Source organism: Musa acuminata, chromosome BXJ1-6, assembly GCF_036884655.1.
Source record: "Musa acuminata AAA Group cultivar baxijiao chromosome BXJ1-6, Cavendish_Baxijiao_AAA, whole genome shotgun sequence".
NCBI classification, from domain to species: domain Eukaryota; kingdom Viridiplantae; phylum Streptophyta; class Magnoliopsida; order Zingiberales; family Musaceae; genus Musa; species Musa acuminata.
Genome location: NC_088332.1, coordinates 16,706,256 through 16,729,886, shown reverse-complemented (window position 1 = coordinate 16,729,886; position 23,631 = coordinate 16,706,256). Strand labels below are relative to the sequence as shown.

The following is a 23,631-nucleotide window of genomic DNA, read 5'->3' as shown; positions in this document are numbered from 1 at the left end:
GTATATTCCAATCCTGCATACGAATCATAAGAAACAAGTTTAATTGTGCATAGAGAAAGCATGAGTACGTGAAATAACTACGCAACTAAGATAAGAAGAATCAAGGAAACACGAAGCCTTAACACAATCCGATCCGTCCATTTCCAGGATCATCATCACCGACCACTTACCACCTGCACTCCTATACTCCAGCGCCGTCAGCGGCTGAAGCCTTGGCCGTATCGTAGGACGCATGGAGCCCGAAGAAGAAGTAGTAGATGAGCAGCAGTACGGTCCATACGCCGAACCTCACGAACGAAGGCCCGTCGATTGAACCGAGCAGGAATATGTTGATGGCAATGGACGCCGACGGCAGCCACGGCACCAGCGGCACTCCCCACGTCTGCGGCGCCCTCGCCTGCGGCACCGCCCACCACAAGAACCCTGTCCCCCCGAACCATACCACCACCGTCACCACGTAACCGACCCACCCTTCCCCGCCTGCCGCCCAGTACGCAGCGGTCGCGATGGAAGATGCCAGGATCAGCACGATGGCGCCTAGGAGCTTGTTTCGGTTGGTGTCGGTCGTCTCGCCACTGACGTAATAACGTCGGACGAGGAGGGCCACCGCAACCAGCATGAAGATGAAGAGTGTCGAGATGGAGAGGAGGTTGGAGAGTATGTTGAGGTTGGTGAAGAAGGCGATGATCGCAGTGGCCACGAGCATAACCACGGTGGCGTTGATGGGGGTGCCGGTGGTGGGGTGGACCTCGGCGAACCATGGAGGAACCATGTGGGTGCGGGCGATGTGGGTGAGGTAGCGGGCCTGCCCGACGGCCGACACGAGGAGCACCGTCGTCATGCCTTTGAGGGCGCCGAAGGCCACGATGTACTTTGCCCACTCCATGCCGATGGCCTCAAAGGCCACCGAGAAGGGCGCATCGGGGTCGATCTGCGCATAAGGCTGCATGAGGCAGAGAGTGAGCGCCAGTAGGCAGTAGCAGACGGTCGTGACGGTCATCGCACCGACGAGGCCCAGCGGGATGTCCTTCGCCGGGTTTCTGGTCTCCTCGGCCATCGTAGACACTGCATCGAAGCCGACATAGGCGAAGAACAGCACAGCGGAGGCAGAAAAGAGTCCGCGAACACCGAAGGGAGCGAATTCGGAGAGATTTTTGGTATTGGCGTGGGTGAGGCCGGCGATGATGATGAATATGATGATGGCGAGGTGGATGATGGAGGCTACGTAATTGAAGCGAGAGGTCGCCTTGGTGGAGAGGACAGCGGCGACGCAGACTAAGGTGATGACGACGACAGCGATGGGATCGAGGTGGCTGTAGTCGGGATCAAGGGAGGTAGCGTGGATGCGGAAATCGTTCGGGTGGTGGTTAAGGAGGGTGGCGAAGTACGACGTCCATGAGCGGGAGACGGCGGCACCACCGATCACGTACTCGAGGAGGATGTTGCCGGCAGCGATGAAGGCCATGAAATCGCCGAGCTCGACACGAAGATAGGCAAAGGAACCACCTGTTAAGAAAAAGGAATCAAAGTAAGCTAATCATTACTGGAAGCAAAGCAAGGCGGCGGTGGTAACAGTATAGCCCGAACCTGCAACTGGAATCTCCACAGCGAACTCGGTGTAGCAGAAAACAGAGAGCATGGCAGAGACGCCGGAGACGACGTAGGAAAGGATCACAGCAGGGCCAGCATCGTCACGCGCCTCCTGGCCAGTGAGGACGAAGATGCCGGCGCCGATGACGGCGCCGATGCCGAACCAGATGAGGTCCCACCATGTGAGGTTCTTCTTCATTTCGTGCCCACTCCGTGCCCTGATCTCGGTGAGCTCCGACTTGTCGAGGGACCGCGACATGACGCGATCCTTGAGTCGCATTCCCGTCTCCTTAAGCGCCTTGCCGTAGTTAGCCCAGCTCTGGAACGACTCCTCGGGAAGGAAGTCCTGCTTGGTGCAAGAACAAGTTCTTCTCTGCGGCTTCCCTCCGCCACTGCCTTCGCTGATGGTCCCCATGCCCACTTCGCTTCTTGGATCTCCTCTTCAGGCTGTCTAATGGCCCTGAAACAGTGACGACAGTAAGCATGCAGTGTTTGTTGTTCTTTATCCATCTTCTTTCTTATCTTTTGTCGATCTCAATCTTAAATATTTTCTCATCAGGAAACTTCAATGATTATAGTAAGTAATAAAGGAGATAATTATATTCTAATTTTCAGAGAATAAAACTCTTGAAGAATATTTCTTAGTATAAAATGGAGATCAGTTCATTCTATCTATAGATGAAGATACAATTGTGTAAAGGAAAAAGTATTGATGACTGTACGCAACGAGTAATCTCTCTCTGTATCAAAATCGACACTGGAATAGTGCCTTGAATCTGTATCTATGCCTGCAGAAATGGTTATTATCTCGTATGCTAATATCCCATTAAGAATGCAACAACTCATGTCATATCATAGTATACCCACTGGCTATATGAGAACTGCTCTTGCTTGCTTACTGTTTGTTTTTTTGTCAGTTCCAAACTCGCTTGAGAAAAACCTCACATATCAGAATCGAAAAACAGTGAAACAGCAACCTTTTTACTACATTTTTCTGCAGATGTTCGACGATATTCCAGGAAAAATCACACTAGTAATCAACAGAAAATAAAAGACAAACTTTTGTTTCTTTCTCAAAGGAAAATAAAAGTTGAGACGAGAAAAGAGAGCAATCTACCGATGCAAAGGCGTAGGAGAGGGGAGTAAAGCACAGGGTGGAGGAGGAAGGAGAGCCCAAGCACTCGATGGCTCTCTCTCGTAGACGACGAACTATATGAACACCAACGTCGACGACGACCAACCCCCCCCCCCCACCGCACGCCAGACCAAGCCGAGCGACACGTGTTAACAACACCCCTGCGGCGCGGGAATGGAGGAGATATTGAACAGTGATCGGAATCCAGTTCAGATACACGGGAGGAAGGAGCCTCTTTGTGGATTCCCAGCTATCTATGGAGAGATTAATTGACAGCCGGCCATTGGCTGTCATCCGTTGTGATGTTTACCGTTTAAAAGAGTATCAGGGCCTAATAGATACTGCTGATCTCATTGAAATCTTCCATTTCTATCAGATGCCAAAGATCTAGGGTGAGTTTTCCAAAAAAATTTCTAACTTTGATTTATTTTCACGTAGCACCCTGATTTGAAAAATTGCCTAAATATAGCGCTCATATATTTTTTAAACGATAATATTAATCTTAAAAAAATATTTAGATTCACATACGATTATATCGGATAAAAAATTAATTTGACTTGAAGCAATGCTTTTACCAAATACTATACATTCTTATTTCACATTTATCAATTGATATAATTTGTGTTGTATGATATTTCATCTCTAGTCGCTCTCTATTTCATCATTATTGTCACAATGTACTCTACAACCCTAAGTATCATTGATTTTGTACGTCATTGTGTTTAGAATCGAGTTATGCCCTTATAACATCGACTCATTTTAGATTCTATTTCGTTACTATCCCAAGGAGGATTCTAAGGTTTGAGAATTTTTTACTTTTAGGGTTCCAGAACTGTAGAATATAGTGTGCTTCCTTAAGGTGTGTCTCATTTCTATAAAATATATTTACTAAAAAATTTAAAATTTTGGTTTATTATGTAGCTGTGGTTCAAGGGTTGCATTAATGTAAATTACTTTGAATAGTGTTATGAAAACTTATTATTTTACTACCAATTTTTTAGTATTTTTATAAAAATAAAATCTTTATCCAAAATAAAATACTATTTTTACCTTATTTATTTCATTTCCAACAAATTATAATTCATCCATATAATATTTTTTTTCATATTTGATCTTCTAAAGAGGTCCACAATATGAGTAGAAAAATTGGTCGAGACAAAAATTTTCCTAAGTGATGTACTTTTATAAAGAAAATTCCAAAGATAGTTTATTGCATAGATGCAATCTCAAATTTTAAGAAAAGCTTTGAATAGAACACTTATTGACATATGTCATTGGTTTTCAATTTTAATTTTTTTCGAATATTGTTATAAAATTTTGAGCATATGAATAGTGTGTTATTTTTTATTTTCACTTTTTTTTATTTAAAAAAATTACAAGGCATCCATGCAATATTTTTTTTTTCACATTTAAGCTTTTAAATAGGTCAACAATTTTATGTAAAAAATTTGGTCCACAATTTTTTTAATAGATGATGCACTATTATTGAGAAAAGTTAAAATATAAAACATCACATAGATGTACTATTTAAAATAATCTTAAATTTTTAGAAAAACTTTGAACATGACATTTATGGACATATGTCACATATTTCTATTTTAGAAAAAAATTGATATTTTTATGGATTTTAAAGCATTTGAACCGTGTTTCACTTTTCTATCATCTCCTATTTTTTCTATTCTAACAAATTTCTTCGTATTTGAGTTTTTAAAGAGGTCCTCAATAAATAGAAAAAAATTAGTCTAGAAAAAAATTTTTGTAATAAATGATACACTATTTTTCAGGAAAAATGAAAAATAGTTGATTGCATAGATGCACTATTCAAAACGATCTCAAATTTTTTATAAAGTTTTAAATAGGAGATTTATGGACATATGCCACTAGTTTTTAATTTTAAAGAATTGTTTGGTATTTTTATGGATTTTTGAGTATCCAAACAATGTATCATTTTTGGGCCTTTTCACTTGGCCCAACACAACCCAAACTTTACCCAATTGGCCAAATTCCAACTAAATTATGTACTAACTACGAATTTTAAAACATTTACTAAGCTAAATAAGTTTATAAGTCTAGGTTTCTTTCGGCGAGCTTCCAGCGATCTTCCGACGAACTTCCGATGATCTCTCGGCAATATTCCAGCGGACTCTCGATAAGCTCCTGGACTTCACGACGATTTTCTTGGCGAGTTCCGACAAGCTTCTCTAGCAAGCTCCTAGACTTCTTGATCAATTTTGATAGAACTTCCGACGAATGTCCGGACTTCCGACGAACTCTCGAACTCTCAACGAAATCTCGTTCTTGACTCTGAGACTTCATTTTGCTTTATGCCTTGCTATTGTAGTTAATCCTACATACTTAAAACCTACTTCGATCTAGATAATTATTATAAAGCTAATTAAATATTGTCCGGCATGTCATTGGTTTATCGATGCTTCATCTGATTATTCGATGCATCGTCCTCTCTTGCAACCTATTGCCCAATCGGTCAGTTAACCTCTGCAACTCCAATTTCCTTGGCGCAATTTATGCTCTTCTTGGTTTGATGCCCGAACCCATGGCCTAAAGCTTTCTGTCGATACGTCGATCGATCCTTCGGCTCGACATTCAATCTTTTGACATGTTTTTCTCGGCCTAGCATGATTCTTTCTGCTTTAATTGTCTCTTCCTGATCGAAGCTTCCTATGTTACTCAAAACGCAGATCAAATCATAAACACTATCAATTGATTTCATCATCAAAATCCAAGATTTAACAATCTTCCCCTTTTTGATGATGATAATCAATTAATGACAGAGTTAACCTTAACTCCCAAAGTTTAAACAAACTCCCCCTATCAATGTGAGATGAACTTTGAATTCAAAATAAATTAAAGTCAAAGCAATATTTCATTATGAATATTTATAACATTTGATCATAAAATAATGTATAATCAAATTATCCAATACATCATTCCATGCATGATTATACATTATCCTTATATCTTCTTCCCTTTTGTCATCAATAAAAAAGAGAAGTACAACTAGCATTTTTTGAAACATAATTTTAAATCATTGCATAATAAAAATAGTCTTAAGTTTTATCATCATGCAAGCTAGTGATTTTCTTTTCTTTTGAGAAGTATAATTTTTTGCTTCAATTTTTGCTAGCAAAAGTTTGAGCTGGTAATTTTTGCTTTTCTAGCAATTATTTCTCCATGCAATTTATAAGTTAGCAAATTTAGTAAGTTTTACATAATTTTAAAACATGCCGGCTAGCAAATTTTATACATATGAAAGTTGACAAAATTTTTGCATCTTTTGAGATGAGCAAGCTTTTTGCTTCTCTTTATGATGTGTAAACTAACAACTTTTTCTTTCTTCTTGAAGTATGCAAGCTTGCAATTTGGCAAGTGTTACTTCGATTTGAAGTATGAAGACTAGCAAGTTTTTTAAAAAAGAATGCAAGATAACAATGCATCATTTTAGAATATGCAAGCTAGCAAATTTTGCTCCCCCTTTGTCATTGTCAAATAGAAGGGAAGAATATAATGTTGTAATTTTTTTTCCTTTACAACTATTTTAAAATTATGACAAAGGTAAAGTATCAATCTTATTTGTGCATCATTATAGTTTAAATTAAAACATGTACAATTTTAAAACCTTACATATCATTCTTACTTTATGCATAATATCAAAAATAAATTATCACTATGGGCATATCATACATGATACTCAAGCATTCATGATACATCATTTTAGCATCAAATCATAGTATTGTATGCATCATTTCAAATCATAAATAATTCAAATCATGATGGTATAAAAATGTCAAATTATATTATATCCTACCATGCATGATCATTAACTTCTCATGAGTATTTCATGCATAATTTCATTTCAAATTAATTTGGTGATGAGATAAACACTTCATGAATACAAGAAATTATACATAAAAATCATATCATGAAAGATAAAATATCAAAGATCATGAAGGATTAAGTCATGAATACTAAATGACATGATTTATCTTGACAAATCTCCCTTTTAGAAAATAACAAAAAGAAACACGAGAGTTCAAAAAATAAGATCTTGATTCATAGAAAAATTTCAAGTATCAATATCGAGAATTCAAGATCATGAGATAGATAAAGATATTCCTATAGCAAAAGGTGTCATGAGAGAACACAAAAAGGATCTCGATTCATGTATATTATCTCTCAATTCATTATGAATCATAAAAATTATAATTCTAAAAAATCATGATTTATTTGGATAGTAGATAGCAAAAAGAAATATTAAGAATAAAAGATCTTGATTTATATAGGGTAAATCTCAAGTTATAAATATGGAGAAATCAAGATAAAAATCATAGTTAGATGAAATTCATCCAAATTCAAATCAACAAATCATCAAAATTATTTTTAAGAGATTCAATAAAAGTAACATAAATATATTTACGAAACTCATCCAAATTCAAATCAACAAATCATCAAAATTATTTTCAAGAGATTCAATAAAAGTAACATAAATAGATTTATTAATCTCTTTTTTAAAAAAGGATAAAGTAGAGAAATTTTTTAAGGAGAAAGCATTTCTCTTTTTGGTATTTCAATTCATATGATTGATTTCATATAAACATGCCCAAATTTTTATCTAAATAAAAACAAGCATCAACATTTAAAATGAAAAAGCAACTTTCATTACGGTAAAGATCGATAAGCCATAAATTACAAGAATCATCATGCATAATTTTGAAATATAAACTCATTAAGCATTATCATTATGCATCATTACTTTGGGCATAATACCGAAATATAGTTTCAAGTTTTCAAGGCATAACATGCAATTATAAACTCATTAAGCATGATATCAAACCTCTTAACATTTTCATTAAGACATCAAGTATGATTTTATTGGGCATAAAGCATTTTCAATAAAAATCAGAAATCATCAAAATACATATTATTTCTTCTTAAAAACATACATAGGATTAATCATCATTTTATTCCTTTATCATAAAATATGTAATTTTCATGATCATTTTTTCATGATCATATTGATAGAACATTTTTATATTTTTTATTTTTTACTAACTAATTTAAAAATAACTCATGAAAAAGCATCAAGTAATTTCAAAATAAGGCAAATGGGTTTTGGTTACCTCGTTGTCAAAAATCGTTAAGGCATAGCTTGCTATCTCGTCTTTATTGGTTTGTTCCTTGTTTTCGGAGGTACTCATTTCATCCCAAACCATCTTGAGTGCACTTCTTCTTTGACAATTTCTTTTTAAGTTCATTTTTATTTTTTAATTCTTATTTAATAAATATTTTAAATTTTATAGTGAGAAGTTCGAGTTCATCATCACTTTGAGCTTTCGCTCGAGTAGTCTTCATTTGTTCTAAATGCCAAATCCTTCCTATTCTTTGGAATGTTGTTCTCAAGTTCAAGTGCCACATAAGTCATTTCATAGGTCATCAAAGACCCAATAAGTTCTTCACTCGGAAAATAGTTCAAGTCCTTTGATTCTTGTATTCCTATTACTTTAGAATCTCAATTTTTAGAAAGTGATTGTAAAACTTTATTTACAAGTTCAAGATTTAAAAAACTTTACCAAGAGCTTTTAGACTATTGAGACATCCGTAAAACGGGTATACATGTCTCTAATAGTCTCGCTTGGCTTCATACGAAATAATTCAAAATCATACATCAAAATATTTATTTTAGAGTCTTTAACTCTACTAGTGCCTTCATGTGTGATTTTAGGAGTGTGCCAAATATCGAAAGTCATTTCGTAAATAGAAACTCGATTGAATTCAGTTTTATCTAAGGTGCAAAATAGAGCATTTATAGCTCTAACATTTAAAGAAAAAATTTTCTTCTCCAAACCATTCCATTCTTTCATTAGAGTAGAAGACTTTTTAAAATTATTTTCGATAATATTTCATAAATTCAAATCCATAGAAAGCAAGAAAACTTTCATCCGAGTTTTCCAATAAGTGTAGTCCGTCCCATTGAACATGGGAAGAAGAACGATAGAAAAACCCTCTTGAAATCCGAAAAGAGCCATTTGTCTTGGGTGTTAAACCAAATGAGAAAATAAAATCTGATCTCGAAAATGCTTAACTTAAAAGCATGCGGAAGTATAGTGAAGGTAAGAATTCCATTTGCAATAAAGGTAAATAACAAGAAATAAATGCAAACCAGATTTTTATAGTGGTTCGGTCGTCGTGACCTACATCCACTCCGTCGATTCCTCTTCCGTCGAGGCTACCAGCATCCACTAATGATCTTCCTTCATTGGGTGAAGATCAACTACCCTTACAACTCGATTCTCCTTTTAACATGTTCAAGAGAGAACCTTTACACCTCCTTTTTACAAAGCTTCCCAAATTTAACCTAGATGGATATATGTTACCATTTTTTATTTTATAAAATTTATTCAATATTTTGTGAATTATTCAACTTATAAACTCTGTGTCATTTTCTATTTTTGGTAAATTTTTTTCTTATTTTCACATAAATATCATGGATCCGTATAATATTTTTTTGACATTTGAGCTTTAAAATTGGCCCAAGATACCTGGTAAAAATTTGGGCAAAAAGAACTCTACCCTAAAAGCCAGTCTAAAATTTATTATTTTTTTAAATATATAAAATGGAGCATATATTGTAAAGCAATGAATCTACTGAAACCTACAATTTCAATATAACTTGAATAATTATAAATATATAAGTCACTGAAAGTAAGTTTTCACTATACCACTTCAAAATTACAATTCAATTTTTAATAAGCTACTGCAACCAAAATTCCTATGTAAATGTCATTACTCTATAATATAAGTGAGAATTAACATAATCAATTATTATGTCTAAATTATTGGTACTTGGAAGACTTTTTTTTTTTTTACCACTATGTTTTAGATTCAATTTTTACTTTCTTTCTTCTACAAGCCTGTACGGATAATTTGATACGATTATATTATTGTTGTAACTTATATTGTTTACTTTTCGTAAAAATTATTTTATCATTACAGGTCTTATTGTAGGTGTCAGCTCTATAATAATTTTTATAAAAAGAATATGGAGTATCATTCCTATACCCAATAGCAACTATAAGATAAGAATATTAAAATATTAAAATATTAAAATATAAAAAATGAATAACTTCTTTTCTTCAAATCTATTATAATTGTCTCAAAGGATGTTTACACTTGCAATTCAGTATGAGTACGAGAAAAGATACCGTAGTATCAACCCTTATCCTTTGCATTGGCAAGTTAATTCTGGAATACTTGTTAAAATTAATTTTAAATTATTAGCTATTTCATGACGGATGTAGAATCACTCGGCAATATTCATCTTAATCATTTCAATCATAAAGATAATAAGTAAGTCACAAATATTCTTCATTAATGAATTCATATTTTATGATATATTTGTTGTGAACATTATATAACGATGGCCAAGGAAATATACAAAAGTTAATTTCTCCTTCTCAATTTTAGATATCCATATAAAACTTTCTTTATGATTTTTTTCTCAACTTTTGTATGCATTTATTAAACTTGTAACTCAAAACAACTTTGCAACCTCTTTGTCTCGCATATCACTCAAGATTTTTAGTTATATAAACCATACAATAACCATGATATGCTACAGGAAGATTTCTTTCCCAACTAAAATAATTCTTAGATTTCAATCACTGACAGTTAAATTTTTGTATCTCATAATATATATTCTCGGTTAATGCAAGAACCACTCGCATAAATACTTGCACTCAATTTTTGTCACATCAAATGTAATTGAAAAATAATCTATTACAACCAACAATAGGCTATAGCCATCATCAAATCACTAGGATATTTGTCTAATAGATATGCAACATCAATAACAAAAACAAATCACATATATAATCTAAAACTTCTAAGGTAAGCCTATAAAGTCCAAAATATTCTTTGAAGATGATTTTATGATGAAACCAGATATGCAACATCAATATCCTATAAAGTCTATTTGTCTAATAGGTATGCAACATCAATATCAATAGATATCCTATAAAGTCCAAAATATCAAAAACAAATCACATATAAAGTCCAAAACATCAATAGATATCACATATATCAAAAACAAATCACATATATAAAAAACAAATCACATATAAAGTCCAAAACATCAATAGATATCCTATAAAGTCCAAAATATCCTATAAAATCTATTTGTCTAATAGATATGCAACATCAATATAAAAAACAAATCACATATATAATCTAAAACTTCTAAGGTAAGCCTATAAAGTCCAAAATATTCTTCTAAGGTAATCACAGCAAAACTCATAGTTATGCGGTTTTTAACTCCATTCAAAATAGAATTATATTAGTATATGACTGGTCAAAGTTATCATAAACCTTATTAAGGGTAATCTCTCTTGCAAAATAAGCTTTCTTGTATGAAACAATAACTCAAAATCTCTTTCTAAATATCAACAATAATAATTTTTAAAATATAATTTGTTAGGCTGACAGCTCATATTCAGCCCACACCCCCTCTTAACCTAACCTTAGATCAATATAAGGGGGGTGTGGTGGCTGCATTTTTAGAAAGAGGTGGCTGTGTTTTTTGGGTAGAAAAGGGTAGCAACGTGGTGATCTTGGCAGTAGTAAAGAGGAGAAGAAAAAGGTAGAAAAACAAGAGAAAGAAAGGGAAGAAAACAAGGACAATGCAGAGAGACTGTTCTCAATTATCTAGCAGTGTTCTCATCTCAGGTTAGATCAAATCTACAGTAGACTCTTGTTGTGATTACTTGGGGAGGTTTTAGATATCGTGAACAATGACGTGATCCTTGTATCCCAATTGTTCTCTTGTGATTCTTGCTAGGTTTAGGGCAAGAGATTTAGATTTATATATTCATTATTCTCATAGTGGATTATCTCTAGTTTGCCCCGTGGTTTTTACCCTTCACATTGGAGGGGTTTTCCACGTATATCTTGGTATTCTATTTGATTGTGATTTCATTTAATTCCGCTGCATATCATGGTTTGCTAGTATTTGTTCATATACAAAGGTTATTCCGTTTTATATCCCTATAAATTGGTATCAGAGCAAGGGTTTTGGTGATTTAATTTTTGTATTTGAACATGGAGGCCAGTAATGTTTCTCATATGATTAGTTTAAATGGAAACAATTGGATGATATGGAAACCAAGAATGTAAGATCTCTTGTATTACAAAGATTTATATGGATCTTTGTAGGGGGATAGTGCAAAACCCACAACTATGACAGATGATGAGTGGAAGATGTTAGATCGAAAAACAGTTGGGTTTATTCGACAATGGCTTGATGATAGTGTCTTTCACCATGTTTCTACTGAAATTTCTGCATAATCTCTTTGGAAAAAGTTGGAAAGTCTCAAAAAGTTGGCAACAAAGCTTTTTTGATCAGAAAACTTGTGAACCTAAAATATAGAGAGGGTGCTTCTATTGCTGAGTATTTGAATAAAATGTAAAGTATTACTAACCAGTTATCCTCTATGAAAATGTTTCTTGATGATGAGTTACAGGCATTGTTAATTCTGCGCCAGATGGTGTTATCACTGTGAGTTAAGTAACAAGCAGTTTGTTGAATGAGGAGTTGAGAAGAAAGAGTTCAACAACATCTCAGAATGATTCACAAGCACTTATCTCAGAGAAAAGATATTGTTTGCTATAACTGTGGTGAGAAAAGACATTACAAGAACCAATGTAAGCAACCTAAGAAGAGTAAGAAAAAGGAAAAAGAAGTGGAGTCTATAGAGTCAAAAGATAATATCACAGCTATAGTGCAGGATGGTGATTATTTGATTTTGTCTCATTCTGATGATATTTTTTCTTGTGTATTAGGATCTTGAGTGGGTGATTGACATAGGTGCTTCTTATCATGCTACACTATGGAGGGAGTTTTTTTCCTACATATAGGTTTGAAAATTTTGGTATTATCAAGATGGGCAACTATGGCATATCAGACATCATAGGCATGAGTGATATCCATTTAAAGACCAACCTTGGCTGCAAGTTGGTGCTTAAGGATATGAGGCATGTGGTTGACTTAAGGCTAAATTTAATTTCAGTTGGAAGGCTAGATGATGAAGACTATGATAGCAGATTTCACAGAGGGCAATGGAAGCTCAATAAGGGTTCTCTTGTTATAGCTAATGGAAAGAAATGTCATACTTTGTACAGGTTGCAGGCTAAAGCTTATGGTAAGCAGTTAAATGCTACAGAAAAAGACTTCAGCATGGAGTTGTGGCATAGGCGACTAGGACACATGAGCGAGAAGGAGCTGCAAGCTCTTTCCAAGAGAGAGGTATTATTAGACCTCAAATGTATATATCTGAACCCTTGTATTGATTGTTTGACAGGTAAACAACATAGAGTTTCATTTGCTAGTCTTACTTTGTCTAGAAAAATACATGCCTTAGACCGTGTTTATACAGATGTATGTGGTCCTTTGAGGATAAAAACTCATGGCGGATCTGTTGATGTTCTTGGTATAAGTGGTGCCCTTTATTTTGTCACTTTTATAGATGATTTTTCCAAGAAAGTTTGGGCCTATGCTTTGAAGACCAAAGATCAGGTTATTAATGTCTTCAAAGAGTTTCATGCCAGGGTTAAAAGGGAGACAAAAAGGTAATTAAAATGCATAAGATCAGATAATGGTGGTGAGTATACAGGATTATTTAATAATTATTACAAGTTATATGGAATCCAACATGAGATGACAATTCCTGGTACACCTCAGCATAATGCTATTGCAGAGAGGATGAACCGCACCATCATGGAAAAGATCAGATGTATGCTTTCATAGGCCAGGCTACCCAAAAGGTTTTGAGATGAGGCTTTGAGGACTACAGTTGATGTGATCAACTTATCACCATGTACAACCTTAGATGGTGATGTTGCAGAGCATATATAGTCAAGGAAAGATGTTTCTTACAAGCATTTGAGAGTGTTTGGTTGTCGTGCATTTACACATATTCCAGACAATGAGAGGTCCAAGCTGAATGGTAAGTCTAAAGAATATTTTTTTTTTTGCTACTCACATGATTATTTTGGTTACAGACTTTGAGATCCAAAAAAGTAGAAGGTGTTTAGAAGCAGAGACGAAGAAGGCACCAGCCAATACTTCTGTAGAAGCATTAGCAGATTGTGACCCAATTACTCCTCTAGTATATCATGGTGATGGGGGAGATGTGCAGGAAGATAGTATAGAGCCTGATATTGATCTACCTGCAGGACATGTTGAGCAAGAAGAAGTTGGAGAGCAACTTCCCGCAGAACTTTAGTTGAAAAGATCTTCTAGACAATGTCAACCTTCTAGAAGATACTCTATAGATTAGTATATGATACTTACTGATGTAAGTGAACCAGAGAATTACCAAGAAGCAATTGAAAGTGAGCAGAAAAAGAAGTGGTTAGTTGCTATGTAGGAAGAGATGGATGCTCTTCAGAAGAACCATACTTATGATTTGGTGCTACTACCAAATAGAATGAAGACCTTGAAGAACAAGTGGGTTTTTAGGTTGAAGACTCAAGAATATTGTTCTCAACCAAAGTACAAAGCTAGATTGGTTGTGAAAGGCTTTGGTCAAAAGAAAGGGATTAGCTTTGAAGAGATTTTTTCTCCTGTTGTTAAAATGTCTTCTATTCGTGTTGCTCTTGGTATTGCTGCTAGCCAGGACTTGGAGGTTGAATAGTTAGATGTGAAGACAGCTTTTCTTCATGGGGATTTAGAGGAGGAAATTTATATGGAGCAACCAAAAGGCTTCAAAGTCAAAGGGAAAGAGAACTTTGCCTGCAAATTGAAGAAGAGCTTGTATGGGATAAAGTAAGCTCCAAGATAGTGGTATAGAAAGTTTGATTCATTTATGACAGAAAATGGATACAAAAGAATGGCTTCAGATCATTGTGTGTACATCAAATGGTTTGGTGAGGATTTTATTATTCTCTTACTTTATGTTGATGACATGCTTATCCTTGAGAAAGATATGTCTAAAATTGACAGATTGAAGAAGGAGCTGAGTAAGTATTTTGCAATGAAGGACATGGGGCCAACAAAGCAAATACTGGGTATGCAAATTTTCCGTAACAGGAAAAATAAGAAGATTTGGTTGTTATAAGAGAAATACATCGAGAAGGTATTGGAAAGATTCAGTATGAGCAATGCAAAACCAGTTGGTTTTCCTCTTGTCACTTCAAGTTGTGCTCAGAACAGAGTCCGTCAAGTGATGAGGAGAAGGAGAAAATGCAAAAGGTTCCTTATGCTTTAGCAATTGGAAGTTTAATGTATGTAATGGTATGTACGAGGCCAGATATCGCATATGCAGTTGGTGTTACTAGCAGATTTCTTGCAAATCTAGGCAAAGAGCACTGGGCAGTAGTGAAGTGGATTTTTAGATATCTCAAAGGGAGCTCTAAGGTTTGTTTAAGCTTTAGATGTGGACCATATATATTGACAGATTACACAAATATAGATATGGCAAGAGATATAGATACGAGGAAGTCTACTTCAGGTTATGTACTTACTTTTGCAGGGAGAGCTGTGTCATGGCAATCCAGGTTGCAAAGGTGTATTGCTCTCTCCACCACAAAAGCAGAATATATTATTGCTATAAAGGTATGCAAAGAAATGTTATGGATGAAAGAATTCTTACAAGAATTGGGGCTGAAATAGAAAAATTATGTGGTGCATTGTGATAGCCAGAATGCCATCCATTTGTGTAAGAACCTAATGTTTCATTCTAAGTCAAAGCATATAGATGTCGGATACCATTGAATTCGAAATGTATTTGAAGAGAAGTAGTTGTAGCTTCAGAAAATTCATACAGATGACAACGGACCAGACATGTTGACAAAGACTTTACCAAAAGAAAGACAGGAGATATGCCAACAACTAATCGGCATGGCTTCATATTAAGGAGTCATGGGACAGTCTCCCTTATGGGCTGAAGGGGGAGGTTATTGGACTGACAGCCCATATTCAGCCCATGTGGGCTTTATCAACCCACAGCCCACACCCCCTCTTAACCTAACCCTAGATCAATATAAGGGGGGTGTGGTGGCTGTGTTTTTAGAAGGAGGTGGCTACGTTTTTTAGGCAGAAAAAGGTAGCAACGTGGTGATCTTGACAGCAGCGAAGAGGAGAAGAAAAAGACAAAAAAATAAGAGAAAGACCGCTTTATATCCCCATCATAATCAACATTTGTTATAACTTGTTCTTTGATTTGATCTATAACAAAAAAAACTACAATATTCCTTATGATCCCTATTCAATCTTAATAAATTATAATCATACTCTTTATGAAATTTGATAATTCAAAAGTTATTAATTCCACCACGAGCTACCATCATCTATTAGCAATAAAAAACTTTACATTTTTCTTTTACATCATAAATTATAATTGCAACATGTTTAATTTCAAAATTTCTTCCAATAACATAATCTTTCAAAGCTTTTTGAAATTTAGCCCTATCTGGAAACACATGTACAAAGAAATTATTTGAGTTACAAAATAATATATAAAAAATAATAAAATAATTTTAATATCATTCAAATACCATATCTTATTAACAAACACATCATTGTACAAATAATCATCGTCTTTAGCAAAAGGAACTGCGCCATCATCTTAGCTATAATCATATTCAGCAAGTACTTGTTCAACATCATCATACATATCCTCACTTAAGATAACTCGCTAACCAACATCTAATGCATCATAAATATTAAGGTTTATGTCACCTTTATCTTCTTCTTATAATCTTTCTTTAGCCAATTCATTTTTGAAGTCTTCATCACAATAAAATGGGTAATGAAATTCTATAGAAAAAGTCCCAAAACATAAGCTATTTGACAAATGATTTTCATCAAAACTTAATAACTTGATGTCTCATCTAATGTCTGTCGATCAATATTATCAAGAACTAAAAATACTTCATCGGGAATAGGATCCTACCAATAATAAGATTATTAGAATTAAAAATATTATTTTTTTAAATTAATGAATTAATATAACAGTAAAATATGTTATAACACATTGACTTCCATGAAAGTACAACATGAAATAGGTGTTTTTTTGTAAACACATCAAAATACTTGCATGATATTTTTTGTCTTCTTGATTCAAGAAGAAAAAAAAATAAAGAAAAAGGAGATGGACAAGAAGAACAGCAACAATCCACGTACGGAATAAAGGAGAAGATAAATAAGGAGATGAACAAAAGAAGGAAAGTGATAAAAGAGAAGCCTTTTGTTTCTTCATCAAGATCAGCACCCATACTATGACAATATCTTACCGTACATTGTACTGACCACTTTGTAAGTCTCCTTAACAGAGTTAAAATGTTAAACCAGTAGTGAACCATCTCAACCCGAACCGGTCAACAAAGCCTTTCCGAGGTCCAAAAGCCACTGTTTTGGGGGGAAAAAAGATAATGACTTAGTTGTCCAGGAGTAAACGGATAAAATAGCTCACCAAGGGACACTGTTTGGGTATTATTTAAAGTAAGAGAACTCTTAGAAAAAAAGCCAAAGTTATGAGATTTTTTCTAGAATTCATCAAGATCTAATTGATTTTAAAAAAATAATAAAAATTATTATTAGATCAAATTTTGATTGTTCAAGATAGATATTGATTCAAATCTAACCTAATTTTTTTCTTGAGTTAGATCTCAAGTCAAACTTCTCTAATCCAATCTACACTCTAGAAAACGACATCGAGCCACTCTTAATAATACCTCCCCAATACTTAAATAAGTAAGCTAGCCAGTTAAGTCGGACAAGTTTCAAGTTTCAAGTTTCAGACTATCCTAGGACATATCTATGAAACCCCTTTTATAGTGGATTCTTGAAACCATTACCTCTGAGTAAAACATTACTAGTGAGAATGTGGAGCGTTGATCTCAAGTTTAATTATCGTTGGCCCGTGTCGAGTCCGAGATGATATAATGTTCCAAACGTGGTGCAATTCAAATGGTGGGAGAGGTTAGATGGCCGAAAAGAGTGAAGCCATGGAGTGTTGATGTGCATGACACATGAGGACCGCTTCGTGTCTATCCATACGAGGTATGGGTTTCAGGCACATGACATTGAGGTGGCGCCTAGGTGTTTGTTAGGACCAAGTCGGTGCTAAAAGGAGAGGGTGAATTAGTGCTTACGATAAAAATGTTGGTTTTGAAAAACTACGTTCCATGAAAAAATCATGTCGAAAATATTGAAGTTGTGCTTGACTTAGAATAAGTATAATAAGCAATTAAAGCAATATCAATAATAATGAAAAGTAAAATAGAAATGCAAACCAGATTTATAATGGTTCGGTCGTCGTGACCTACATTCACTCTCGATTCCTCTTCACTCGAGGCCACCGGCTTTCACTATTGATCTTCTTTCCAATGGGCGAAGATCAACTACCCTTACACTTTTTCTCCTTTTCACAGGTTCAGGAGAGAACATTTACACCTTTCTTTTATAAGTGTTCCCTCACACACCTCCCTTAGGACTATTATTAAGCTCTTGGAGAAGGGACTCTATATTTAAAAGAGTTTACAACCTTAGAATCATAGAGTTTTTGCTCTATTTTTGTATGTTTTCCAAGCAGAAATTTGTGAGGTATTTATTGATAGCAGATAAGATGAAGACAAGAATAATTGTCGAAGAAGCTGATTTACATTAACATGTCCCTCTCCTATTTATACAAGTTAGGAGGGAGGATTTCCCTCAATAGATTAAAGGATTTCCCTCAACAGAGTAGAGAGATTTCCTTATATAATTAGGAAAATCTTATCTGCTATCATGCCCCCGCAAGATGGTGCTCCTATCAAGGACATCAATCTTGGATCGATGTAATATAAAAAGTCAACGAGCGAGAGGCTTCGTGAGTGAGTCGGCTAACTGATCAGCTGAATGGATATGAGAAACTCATAGTTGACAGCGGACAACTTGATTTCGCATAAAATGGAAGCCGATAGCAATATATTTCATGTAGGAGTGGAACACCGAATTAGCACACAAATAGGTAGCTTTGACATTATCACAATATATTGTAGGAGTGGAGTTAATGTTGAGTTCCTTGAGCAGATTTGTGATCCAATTGAGTTCTACAGTGGCTATAGTGATGGCACGGTATTCAGCTTCAGTTGTAGACCGTGCAACTATCTTTTGCTTCTTAGAATTCTAAGTGAGGATCATGAGGGGAGGAACGGGACGATGTCATAGGAGGCTCATCCGGTTGGATCGGAGGTATATTCTAGTGAGGAATGGTTAATAAAGTGGTCCGCATGGTAGGCCTGATATAGAAGTATTAGCCTAGTTTCTACTATATGCTAATGTTTGCATTCAGTGGAGCTAACAATTTGAGGAGTATGTAGGGGAGACTTGAGGTGTTGAATATCACAAACGGTGAGATAAGATGCCAAGGCTTGATATTCACTGCCACCATCAGAGTAAATCATTTTGATTGTAGACTGAAAGTGGTTTTCGACCAACTTTTGAAAGATAGGAAAGATGGTGGATACGTCAGATTTACGGTGAAGAGGATATAACCATGTGTACTTAGTGAAATAATCTACAAAAATGACATAAAATCTGAATTTATCAAAAAACAGGATTGGAGCAGGGCCCAAACATCTATATAAATAATTTCAAATGGCTTAGAGGAGGAAATGGAAGATGAGCCAAAGGGCTGTTGATAACTTTTATTACTAAGACATGCATCATAATACATTATAGAACTATGTGATTTAAAATAGGAAGAGAGTAACGAGAAAGTAATTTCTATTGAATAAAGGATGAGGAACGACCAAGACGACGATGTCGTACATCAACTAGAGCCGCAACGGAAGAATGAATAATGGGCTGGGTTATTTGTGGAGCCGACGGTCATTCGTAAATGTTGCCTCTATTTGGGCCCTAGACCAAGGATGCCCTCATGCTCAAATCCTTAACAAGAAAGGAATAAGGAAAGAATTCAATTGAAGTATTGTTATGTTTACAAAATTGAGAAACATAAATGACATTGCTTTTAATATAAGGGGCACATAAAATATCATCGAGTGTAAATGTGGTATTATCAGAAGTAAGCGTTATGGAACCAGTATGAGTTATAGGAAGTCCTTTACCATCACCGATGATTATTGGAGTTGCCAGTTTGCAAGAAGTTATGATTGGGAGGATAAGAGGGGTTTCGCATGGGATCCATATGATCAAGATGTGTATGGGCCAAACCTTTGGAGATGTTCGGAGGGTACCGAGTGCCCTTTCTCTTAGACTTGTGACTAACTTGAGTTGTGATAGTTGGTCGGGGTAGCTTGTCTTCATGCTTTAAATACGTCTCATAATCAATCAACTTGTCATAGAGGTCTTCAAATGATACTGGCGTGTCACGTGCCCGAACTGTAGCTGCCAGCTCCTTGTAATCATCTCCGAGACCATTAATGATATAAATGATGATCTCTTTGTCACATGGGGAATGAACTATCAAAACCAAATCATCAATGATAATTTTGGTATTTTGTAGATAATCAGTTTTAGTACTTCCGTCTTATTTGGTCACCAACAGCTTGGACAGAAGACTGAGCTTCGACCATGCTTCAGCAGTAGTCCCACAAGAAGATATCAGTGGAGCGACGGAACAAGTAACTGAGGCTTGAATAACTTGGAGGATGAGACGATCTTGATGTAACCACACTTTGTGAGCTGAATTTGGTACTGGACTGGGTTCGCCGGGGATGTGGATCATGGCTGGCGGACAATTGAAGGAGCCATCAACATAGCCTAGCAAGTCGTAACCAAATAAGAGATTAGACAATTGAGCCCTCCAAGATGTATAGTTGCCACCCTTTGATAACTTGAAAGGGATTAGTGTGGTAGCATTGATGGAGATAAGCCCTGTAGGAGAAGGATTAGGAGTCCCTATAGACATAGTAACTAGAATATTAGAAGAAGATAATGAAGATATCCCAGACAATCTCTTGTTGTTTTTTTTTTTTTTTGCTGAAGAGCAGTGGCGGTCTCACAGTGAAGAGAGGGTTTGGAGAGCAGGTCGCTACTGCTGCAGCGATGTTGCGGCTGCGACTACGGCTGAGGAAGCTGCAGCAGATGAGGAGGATGCACCTGATGAGGAAGCTGTAGCAGATGAAAAAGCTATAGCAGATGAGGAAGTTGCAGCGAAATCTGCAGCGGTGCTCAAGGAAGCTGCAGCGGGAGAAATCTGCGAGAAATCTGTAGCGATTAGGCGTATAGAGGAAGAGCTCTATCGGCCTCGATGCAGAGGGAAGTCGCAGCGGCTGTGGTAGATGAGGAAGCAAGATGCAGCGGCTGTGGCAGAGGGAAGCGACAGATGTGGGCCGGGAAGCGGCTGCGGAAGATGTCACAGCGTCCTTGGGATTTTAGAGGCTGCGACGGCGAAGGAGGAAGACGCAGCAGCTGCCGTTAAGTGAGGAAGACACCACCATTGCGTCCGCTGTTCGCCGATGGAGAGGACACCGCTATTGAGGAGGAAGACACTGCCGTTGAGGAGGCAGTGGGAGAATAGTTCTCTCCTTGCGTGGCGGCGGCGGAGAGTGTCTGCTATAGGCAGCAAAGTAGGAGAGCGAGCAATAGGCCAGTGAAGAAGAGGAGTGGATGAGCAGAGCTAAGACGGTGCTCATTAGCGCCGGCTCCGAATCCACATCCCAGTGCGCCATTCGTCGTTGTGTCCTGAGAATCCACATCCGAATGCGCCATTCGTTGTTGTGTCCCGGGAAGCTTCTTCAATGGCTCCGCTTGAAGCAGCGTGTTGCTGCGGTTGCTTGGCCAACACAGAGCTGGTGCTATCGCAGAGGAGGAAATCAATAGCAAAGCTCTGATACCATGTTCGAAAAGATAGAAAACAAGAATAATTATCGAAGAAGCTGATTTGCATTTACATGTCCCTCTCCTATTTATACAGGTTAGGAGGGAAGATTTCTCAGGATTTCCCTCAATAGAGTAGATAGTTGGGAAATCTGCTATCATGATAAATAAGATTTCCGAGAAAATCTTACTCTGTTGAGAAAAATCTTCCCGCCTAATCTGTATAAATAGGAGAGGGACATGTTAATGCATTCAAGCTTCTTCAGTAATTTCTTTTCTATCTTTTTTCTAACATGGTATCAGAGCATTCTCCCTTGTGGATGTAGGCAGCTCTGCCGAAGCCTTCTGCTGCTCCTCTTGGTGTCGGTGTGGAAGCCGGAAGGACCGGTGTTGACTTCCTTCCTCCCCTTCTCCTTCCTCCACTGCAGTTCCTCCCCTTCCGGCCCTTCTTTAACTTTGCCGGTCACCTTCACCACCGCTGGCGCCTGCGGCGTCTGTTTCTCTCACAAGAAAAGCAAGAACCGAAGCTCCCATGGCCAGCAGCAGCTGACGCCAACCTCTCTGCCTTGATGCAACTCCGCGGCCGCTTCCTGGCCAGCAGCAGCTGCTGGGCACACAACCCGAACCGCTGTGAGATTCCTCGCCATTGGGAAGATCTCCTTCCGCCCAAGTATACTGGGAAGAACATCTTTAGAAGGACTGCTCCCTGCGGATAGAAGACCGGTGATTCCTCTCCCGCCGCCTCCTCCTCTTTCATGTCTGGTTGGAAAGGGCAGGGCCGCTGCTTACCTCTCCTCCGGTGCCTTTGGGCGTCTTCTCCTGCCTCTCCGACTCCGTCACTCGCTGCCTCTCAGAGCACCGCAGCTGGTCCGAACTCGCCGACCGCTCGGCCACCTCCCGCCCTCGCAAGAACCTCGCCAACTTTCGCGTCCGCTATGCTGCCGTGGTGGCCGCTGTCCTCCATTTGCCCGAACCGCTACCTCCGTAGCACCAGCCGCCACCAGTCTTCATTGCCGTGGTGGCAGCTTCCTCTGCTGTGGCCGCTTCCAGGCTCCCTGCCGCAGTTTCTCTGCCGCAGTAGTCTTCGCTGCAGCAGCAGTTTTCAGCAGCTTCTGCAGCCGTAGCAATCTGTAGCAGCTGCAGTCTACAGCAGCAGTCTTCGTTGCCGCAGCAATCTTCGTTGCTGCAGCAATCATCGCTGCAGCAACAATCTTCGTTGCCGCAGCAATCTTCGCTGCAGCAGCAGTCTTCAGCAGTCTTCAGCAGCTGTAGCTTCTGCAGCCGCAGCCACAGCAAGCATCCACAGCCGCAGCATCCGCAGCCGTAGTAGCCGCAGCCACCGCAGCCGCAGCCACTGCCACAGCCGCAGCTGCAGCGATCTGCAGCTGCAGCAGTAGTACTCTTCTCACTCATTTCCTCCCCCACTTCCTCCATGTTTCAGCTACTCTTTTCACTCATTTCCTCCCCCACTTTCTCCATCTACCGTGAAGCACTGCTGTAAAAAAAAAAAAAAGTGGGTGCTAGGATGTCTTTGTTATCTTCTTCTTATATTCCAATTCCTATTTATGCATAGACTCACAGTTTTTCCCTTACAGGACTTATATCCATCAATGCTGCCACATTAATCCCTTTCAAGTTATCAAATGGTGGCAACTATATGTTCTGGCGGGCTTAATTATCTAATCTCTTATTTAGATACGATTTGCTAGGTTACATTAACGGCTCCTTCAGTTGTCCGCCAGCCATGCTCAACATCTCCGGAGAACCTAGTCCAGTACCTAATCCAGCTCACAAACTGTGGCTGCGTCAAGATTGTCTCATCCTCTAAGCTATTCAAGCCTTAGTTGCTGGATCCGTCGCTCCATTGATTTCTGCATGTGTGACTACTGTCGATGAGTGGTTTAAACTACAAACAACCTTGACGAATCATTCACGTACTCGCAAGCTCAGTCTTCCATCCAAGCTGATGGTGACCAAACAAGAGGGAAGTACTATCACTGATTATCTACAAAATATCAAAGTTATCATAAATAACTTGGCTTTGATAGGTCATTCCCTATGTGACGAG

At 37.5% G+C, this 23,631-nt stretch overlaps 2 protein-coding genes across 2 annotated transcripts; both read right to left on the bottom strand.

Annotated features, from left to right (window-relative positions):
- Window positions 1-181: 181 nt before the first annotated feature.
- LOC135677475 (cationic amino acid transporter 1-like) lies at window positions 182-2,019 on the bottom strand. The gene is made up of 2 exons (XM_065189835.1): window positions 1,588-2,019; window positions 182-1,506 (listed from the first exon to the last, which is right to left on the bottom strand). The coding sequence occupies exons 1-2, from the start codon at window positions 2,003-2,005 to the stop codon at window positions 182-184; spliced, it is 1,743 nt and encodes a 580-aa protein (XP_065045907.1). The 5' UTR covers window positions 2,006-2,019.
- Window positions 2,020-22,496: 20,477 nt separating this feature from the next.
- Window positions 22,497-22,997, bottom strand: LOC135677474 (uncharacterized). The gene has a single exon (XM_065189834.1). It carries the CDS (start codon window positions 22,995-22,997, stop codon window positions 22,497-22,499), a length of 501 nt encoding a protein of 166 aa, XP_065045906.1.
- Between the last annotated feature and the right edge of the window lie 634 nt (window positions 22,998-23,631).